This window comes from Dipodomys ordii, unplaced genomic scaffold, assembly GCF_000151885.1.
Source record: "Dipodomys ordii isolate 6190 unplaced genomic scaffold, Dord_2.0 Scaffold202, whole genome shotgun sequence".
NCBI lineage: Eukaryota > Metazoa > Chordata > Mammalia > Rodentia > Heteromyidae > Dipodomys > Dipodomys ordii.
Genome location: NW_012267418.1, coordinates 170415 through 178725, shown reverse-complemented (window position 1 = coordinate 178725; position 8311 = coordinate 170415). Strand labels below are relative to the sequence as shown.

The following is an 8311-nucleotide window of genomic DNA, read 5'->3' as shown; positions in this document are numbered from 1 at the left end:
CCGGCCTCCCCGATCGCCGGGTTCCGAGGTGGGAGGGCGCCCCTCCTCGATCCCGATCGCCACCGTCCTCGCCCCCTCCTCGGTCCGCACGCCCCCGGGCGCCCCCGCCGCCCCGGAGGGCCGAAGCCATGAACGAAATGTCCAGCTTTCTCCACATCGGGGACATTGTCTCCCTGTACGCCGAAGGCTCCGTCAATGGCTTCATCAGCACTTTGGGGTGAGTGGGCGAGGGCGGGAGGGGCCCCCCTGGGGGCTCCCCGGTGCCAGCTGCGCGCGCCCTGCTGCCGCGGCCCGCTGCCCTCGACCGGGAACCTGGACGCCGCAGCCTGGGGGAGCGCGGGCAGGGCTCGCCTCCTGCGTTCAGAGAAAGGAAGTAAAATGTTTGTTCAGGTAGGAGTCGGGCTGTCCTGCGGGAGTTGTTGGGGGCGCCCGCCCGGGTGCCCTCGACGCCCTGGGGTGCCTGCCCATCTCCTGAGGGTACAGAGGGGCTGAGACGTCCCCTGCAGGTGGCCCCCGGGCGGGCAGGTGGTGGGTGGCCGGGCCGAGTTGAAGGCCGGGCCTGGCTGGGCTCTGGGCTGGGGCGGAGCTGTGCGCGGTGGGCTGGCTCAGCGTGGAGCCCGTGGCTCTTTGGAGGGGTCGCACCTTCTCGGCTCTGCCTTCTTGCTGACCCGCCCCCCTCCTTTCGGTAGGAGTGTCTTTTCCACCACTCTTGTCTCCAGGCGTCCGAGTCCTGGCCGGCTGCCCCCCTTTCTCTCCGCCTCTCCCCCGTCAATTTCCTGTACTGCTCATCTGGCGCCCTTGGGTCCCGGGTCCCAGGTTCTCTAGAGCACTTTACAAACATTAATTAATTCCGGCTGCCACCCCCCAGGGTCTGGGCTGGTTCAACAGGGGAATTGATTCCCAGCCCTGGCAAGAAGCAGGCCTGTGTTGAGGAGAGGTCCTGAGCGCAGGTTTCTCTCCAGGAGCCTAAGGAGGCCTGGACCCTCGTGTGTTCAGTCTGGGGACCTGGGTTCTGTGGCCCTGTTCTCCCAGCTATGTCCTGCCGCTCTTTAGGGTCAGCCTGCCCTCCTCTGTAACCCAGGAGGGCTGGGCATCTTTCAGCCTCGTGCTGCCTCCTCTGGGAGTGGGGCATGTCGCAGGTCAGCAGCTGGCACTCTACTGGTCCCCACCATGCCCAGCCTGGGAGGTGGGAGTCACCTGTTGGTGTCTCCCAGGGTGGTTGGGAGTTCGGTTTTAGTTCTGCTGTGGAGTCAGTCAATCCCTGCCAGCAGGGAATTCTGTCTGGGAATTCCAGCATATCCTGCTTCCTTATCTCAGCGCCTGCCAGCGGTGTCCTGTCACCTCCTGTCCGATGTCCAGGCCCATTCTGCACCCTCCCTCCCCCATGTCTGATTTTTCTGTACTTCAGAGAGTGCAGCCACATCTGGGCCAGCATTTTACAGTCTGCCCCAGAGAGCAATGGCCAGACCCCAGCCTCAGATAATGCTAAGGGGAGGAGGAGAGTGAGTAGGGGCTCTAGAGGAAAATGGAGGGTAGAGGAGGAAGGCCCTCACAAAGCTTCATGGATTTCTGGAGAAACGACCTATTTTCTCTGATGCCTAGTGCCTGGCTTAGAGCCGAGCACACAGTGGGTATTTGTGTGTGTGTGTGTGTTGGTCCTGGGGCTTGAACTCAGGGCCTAGATGCTGTCCCTGAATTTCTTTTGCTCAAGACTAGGGCTGTACACTTCCAGCTTTTTATTTTTTGTAGTTTAGTGGCGACAAGAGTCTCATAGACTTTCCTGTCCAGACCGGCTTCAAACCATGATCCTTAGACCTCTGACTCCTGAGTAGCTGAGGTTACAGGCATGAGCCACCAGTGCCTGGCTCAGTGGGTGTTTTTTTAGGCACTTGTGAGGTTTAACAGAGACAAGAGGTAGTCTCATTTTTTTTTCTTTTCTTTTTTTGTCGGTCGTGGGGCCTGAACTCTGGGCCTCGGCGCTGTCCCTCAGCTCTTCAGCTCAAGCCTAGCATTCTACCACTTGAGCCACAGCACCACTTCCAGCTTTTTTCTTTTACTTATGTGGTGCTGAGGAATCGAACCCAGGTCCTCATGCATGCAAGGCAAGCGATCTATCACTGAGCCACCTTCCCAGCCCAGGTAGTCTCATTTCCAGTTCCTCTTCCTTCAGGCAGCCCCATTCCCTCACACTGGATTCCCTTTGTTACCTCCTAATATACCTCCCTGTACCTTGGCCCTTCCTGCCCCAGGCACCGCTTTCCAGTCCACCTTGATCCCAAGTGAGAGCCTTTTATCCGGGGTGCCCCCTCCCTCTGCAAACACCTCCAGCATGGATGGACACCAGCACTCCCAGCCTAGTGTCCTAGTAGCCGCAGCCCCAGCCTAATCTTCTGGGTTTACCTCACCTCCCTCTTTGCACACCTGAAGTTCCAGGTGCAGTTCCTGGAACCTGTCCCCCACTCCATCTGTACCTTTGCTCCAGTGCGGTTCCTGCGAGCCAGAGTAAATCTGTCCCACCCTCAAGACCTGGTGCGCTGGGGCCTCTTTAGATCACCTCCCCTCCTTCTCAGGGCAGTGTTAACTCTTTCCTGTTGCACATCGTGTGCTGCGTTAGTTAGGTTTCCTGCGAGGCTTCCCTGTGGATCCCTGCTGGACACTTTGCCCGCACCAACCGTGGAAACACTCACAGTGTTGGGTTCAGTGAGGATTTGATGGGGGGGGCAGGTGTCATGGTTCAAGGGTAGATTGCAAGGCCCACTTCAATGAGGATACAATCACCACCACCAAGAGAAAGGAAAGATAAAAAGAGCTTAAGCCTCAATCCCCCAAACATAGTCCTCCATCCAGCAGCTTCAACAATACCTAGAAGCTTGATGGAAATACAGAATCTCAGATTCTCTGCCATTTTACTTATTTATTTATGTATTTATTTATTTAGTGGTGCTGGGGTTGGAACCCAGGACCTCCAGTGTATTAGGGGGGCATACACTAGGTGAGTTCTAGCTCTCTGCCACTGAGCTACCAGACTAAATCTCAGTCCAAAGTTTGCATTTTAATAAGACTCCTGGAGATTGGAGAGGTGGAGCACAGAGTGAGAAACTTTGCTGGGTGATTCTCTGCCTCATCCTCTCCAGAATCTACCTCCAACCTTAAAGGGGACCTGCTGCTTTTTTGTGTGTGATGATATTGGGGCTTGAACTTCTAGCCAAGGCATTGTCCCTTAACTGTATCACTCAAGGCTGGCACTCTGCCACTTGAGCCAAGTGTTGATTAGTTGGAGATAAGAAACTCAGAGACATTTCTACTGGCTTCAGATTTTTTTTTTTTTGCTGGTCATGGGGCCTGAACTCTGGGCCTGGGCGCCATCCCTCAGCTCTTCAGCTCAAGGCTAGCGCTCTACCACTTGAGCCATGGCACCACTTCCGGCTTTTTTCTTTTTGCTTATGTGGTGCTGAGGAATCGAACCCAGGGCCTCAGGCATGCAAGGCAAACGCTCTACCACTGAGCCACCTTCCCAGCCCCTGGCTTCAGACTTTTATCCTCAGATCTCTGCCTCCTAAATAACTAGGATTACAGACGTAAGCCATGAGTGCCTGGTCCCCTTAAGCCTTGTTGGGGGCTGGTGGAATCAGGGTATTGAAACCTGGAGGTTGATGTGGCTGAAACCTGGGGTTGTGCTCAGTGTCTGGTGTCCAGGAGGTACCAGTTAGTGCTGGATCAGTCTTGGTGGGCAGCGGAGCTGGGTCAGCTGGGGAGATGGTAAGGGGGCTGTGGTGGAGTAGGGAAGCTGGGACAGCCTTGGAATTGGGCCAGAGCTTTTTGGGAGATGGCCAATTAGAGCCTCCTGGATAATTAGAGGTCTGGTGAAGATTGTATATTAACTCTGGGTTGGGAGGACGGGAGGGGTCAGGGGAGTGGATACTGGAGCGGGTTGGGACTGCCTGCTGGCAGGGGAAGCAGGTCCACACCTGTTCTTGGCAGGAAAGTGTGGTCAGGGCCCTGCCTTGCCCCTTACCCAGGTACAGGCAGTGGAGGCCAGGGCCAGAGTGGCTAATCAGGGCCAGCAAGAAGCGGAAGATTTATAAGGCCTCTGGCCAGGGGCTGGGGAGAGCTGGCTTTAGGAATGCAGGGGGACCTTTAGGATCTCATGTCCAGTCCCAGAGGGGTGATCAGACCCACAGGGAGTGGAGGTTCAGGTGAACTGTGCCTTGAACTGAGCTCACAGCAGTTGTCCAGGTGCCTCTGCCCATCCATAGCTGGCCTAGGAGTAGCCCTGGGGGGCTTCCCAGTCTCTGGGCCTGATCACCCAGGTTACCCAACCAGCTTACCCAGCCTGATCAGTGAGGGTCCTTGGGACAGGAGCATCAAGGGCACAGCTCCTAGGAAGGGTCTCATGCTTACTACCAGATCCTAGACGGTTTTGGGGAGGCTGTGCCTTCTCAGACGGTGTTTCTGTCAGTGCCTGTGTTCTCTAAGGTGGTCCAGCTACACCTGGACTTGCCTGGGGAATTTTAAAAGATTTTCAGCTTTCGCTGGGTGCCAGTGGTTCACACCTGTAGTCCTAGCTACTCAGGGGGTTGAGATCTGAGGATCATGGTTCAAAGTCAGCCTGGGCAAGAACATCTGTAAGACTCTCATCTTTAGTTTACCACCAAAAAGCTGGAAGTAGAGTTGTGGCTCAAGTGGTAAAGCGTTAACTGTGATCAATAAAGCTCAGGGACAGCACACAGGTCCTGAGGTCAAGCCCCAGAACCAACACACACACACACACACACACACACACACACACACACACACACACACGAATTTCCAGGTTTGAAGTCCCGTGCCAGATCCATAGCAGTATCTCTAGGGGTGGATTCTGGGTGTTGGATTCCTTATAAGTGTATCAGGAGATTTTAATGTGTTCAGCTCCGTGAACTTGGTCCTCTCCCTACTGCTTAGGTTGACTGTAAAGAAGCTTGCTTGCTGGACTTCTCTGCAACCTGGGTTCGTTAGGTCCTTCGACAAATGTTTATTATATACCTACTATGTGCCAGACATTGTTTTAAGCACTAGGGAATTTGTAATCACGATTGGGTTTCAGGCTCACCACAGTAGCACATGACTATAATCTCAGCTACAAGGAAGGCAAAGATTTTGACCAGTTGAGTCAAAAGTATGAGATTGGGCCAGGTGCAGTGGATCGAGCCTGTAATCCTAGCAACTTGGGAGGCAGAGATTGCTGTTCAAAGCATTTGTCTGTTATCCCAAGTTATCGAGGAAACACAAATAGGAGGATTAAAGCTCAAGTCCATCCTGGCATAAATTGAGATCCCATCTCAAAAATAACACACGAAAAGGGTTGGCAGAGTGGCTGAAGTAGTAGGGCTTGCTTAGCAAATGAGAAGCCCAGGGTTCAAACAAAATAAAACAAAACATGAAAGAACGTAACCAAAGAGAGAGTGAGGGAAAGGGAGACATTGTCCAAAAACAAATGTGCTCTTTACCTGACTTAGGTAACTGTAACTCCTCTGCATATCATCACCTCTATAATAACAATAACATTTTTTTAAGTAAAGCAAAAAGGGCTGGAGTGTGACTCAAGTGGTAGTGCACCGGCCTAGCAAGCGTAATGGCCTGAGTTCAAACCCCAGAACTGCTAGGAAAACAAAACAAACAAATAAAAAACAAACTTAGTTCTAGCTGTTCTTTCCTGTGTAGTGGGGAGTTATTGAGATAATCCCTGAGGCTCTTGGAGCCTTAAGTCTCTGAGATACACGCAATCCCTGAGGAGGGACGGTGCCTCCCAACCTGATAGAAATCCCCAGGCGGGATTTCAGACATCCCTTGGCTGTCATTTAAATGTGATTTCACTGGAAGGAGACGTTAGACTTTTGTTCTATAGCCCAAGGTAGGGGTGTTGGCCTCAGCTAGTCTGATCCATGGGATTCATTTTTGAAAACATGCATTGTTTTTTTTCTGGTTGAAAAATAATTGGGGTCTGAGAATGTGGTTCAGTGGTAGAGTGCTTGTTAGCATGCATGAAGCCCTGGGTTCAGTTCCTCAGTACCACATACACAGAAAAAGCCAGAAGTGGTGCTGTGGCTTAAGTGGTAGGTTGCCTTGAACAAAAGAAGCTCAGGGGCTGTGAGTTCAGGTTCAGCCCTGAGTTCAAGCCTCAGGACTGGCAAAAAAAAATTGTCAGCTCTTGCTGGTGGCTCAAGCCCGTAATCCCTGCTACTCAGGAAGCTGAGATCTGAGGCCAGCCAAGGCAGGATAGTGTGTGAGACTCTTGTCTCCAATTAACCATCATCAGAAAACCAGAAGTGGTGCTATGGCTTAAAGTGGTAGAGTGCTAGTCTTGAGCAAAATCTCAGGGACAGTGCCAGGCCCTGGGTTCAAGCCTCAGGACTGGCACACACAGACACAAAATGATCTGTAGACCAGATGTCACAATGGTTGTAATCTTAGTTACTTGGGAAGCAGAGATCAGGAGTATCTTGTTTTAAACTTGGCAGGGTTGGGGAGGCAGGGGAGCAAAAGAGGGCCAGGACATGTCAGGGTAGAGCATCTGCTGAGCATGTGTGAAGCCCAGAGTTCAAATCCTAGTTCTGCCTTCTCTATCTGCTATCCTGTGACTTTTGTAATGCCTTGTGCAGACATTCTATATAGGAATAACATTTATAAATGAATCAAGCTGCACTTAGGGCTTTGTATCCTGTCAGTCTTGGATATAGTAATATGTCTTTTCAGTGTGAAGCCACCATTCTCAGGCTGCATAGCACTGTATGTTATGATTGATGCTCCTTGGTTGATTTAAGTCATTCTAGTACTGGGCATCCTGGCTGTTCATAAGATTTCGCTGGTACAAGCAGTTTATCCCACGCATGGCTGGCCACTCCTCAGTTTTCCTCTCAGGATAACGTCCCAGAGTGGAGATCAAAGAGGAGGCACCACCTCTTGGCGGCACAGGCTCCCTAGGCGTGTTTTTCTGGTGGTGGAGGGGAATGGAGACGCAGCTCTGAGCCCCAGAGCTTCTGACCCACTTCGTGTCACCTTTGTGAGTGTTGCATTCGGGAGTGAGAGCAGCCCCCACCCTTGCAGTGGGGCGTGGTTGGGATCCCCAGCATCACAGGGCGTGAGGAAGGGGGTGGAGAGGGGAGGTGTGGGGGTCTGCCCACGGTAGAACCAGCCTCACCCTTCCACTTTGGGACTCTAGGGTCTCAGGCTGCAGTCAGCAGCTTGGTCTTGAAGAATCCTGCGGTTGTCATGTGCCCACATTCTGCCCTGCCCTGAATTCCTGACCCCACGTCCCCTCCCTAGCATGGCCTATGGGGCAGTGGCTTGGGTTGGGGGTGGGGAGATGTGCTGGATTGCAGGGTGGGGACACACCAGCTGTCTGGTCTCAGCTTGTGTGGGGAAGTTTCTGGGTTTCGATGATCCTGCTTATCCAACCTCTAGCCCTGCTCTCCAGATTTTACTCTAGGTAGAGCTGGAGCTTCCCTGGGAGTAGGGGTGGGAGCAAGGGGGGCTGGAGTTCTAGGAGAGGGAGAAAGAAGAGCCCAAATCTCAGGTCTGTGAGTGTGAGTTCTGAGCCTCTCCCGTCCCCCCTTCCAAGCCTGGCAGGCTGGTGAGATCTGGTGCCAGTGATTTCCAGCACTGGTACTGGAAGTCACAATCCCTGAGGACCCCTGGCTTTGAGAGCCTGGGTTATACAGCAGGGGTCTGAGGCAAGGAGGCTACAGGGCTTGGGGGCTAGAACTAGTAGGGATAGGGATGAAGCTGGAGGTTCACATAGTGAGCTTCAAGGGTGGGTGGAAGGGTCCACATTTCAGACAGGTTTCTCCTTGGTGAGCCAGGCGGGAGGGACTCTCTACTGAGCCTTGATCACTGCTGTGGACAAGTGTATATTTTTGGTTGGCAGGTGGGCAGAGTCTGAAGAGGGAGTGGGGCAGCTAACACAAATCTCAGCCCCAGGCCAGCACAGGCGCCCCAGGCAGACACCTGTGCCTATTTGGTTAGCAAATGCCTTTCCTCATCTTTTGTTCGACCTGCCTACAGGAAAGCTAGTTTCTATAAATGTCCAGTAGGTGTCTAGACCTTGATGATGATAGGGGTGATGTGGGTTAGGGAAAGGGGAATTAAATCTGTCTTTGATGGCAACGGTGGTGGTGGTGATGATGATGGCTGGGGTAGGGTTTTTTTTTTTTTTTTTTTGGGTCCGGTCGTGGAGCCTGAACTCTGGGCCTGGGCGCTGTCCCTCAGCTCTTCAGCTCAAGGCTAGTGCTCTACCACTTGAGCCACAGCACCACTTCCAGCTTTTTTCTTA

At 53.0% G+C, this 8311-nt stretch overlaps 1 protein-coding gene across 3 annotated transcripts in view; it reads left to right on the top strand.

Moving 5' to 3' along the window:
- The first annotated feature begins 36 nt into the window (after positions 1-36).
- The window catches only part of Itpr3 (inositol 1,4,5-trisphosphate receptor, type 3), a 61522-nt gene continuing 53247 nt past the window's right edge, over positions 37-8311 (top strand). For all 3 annotated transcript variants that reach the window (XM_013035016.1, XM_013035017.1, XM_013035015.1), the window contains exon 1: positions 37-217. In XM_013035016.1, the coding sequence (XP_012890470.1) occupies positions 129-217 (89 nt within the window). In that variant the 5' untranslated portion in view covers positions 37-128. The remainder of the gene's footprint in view (positions 218-8311) is intronic.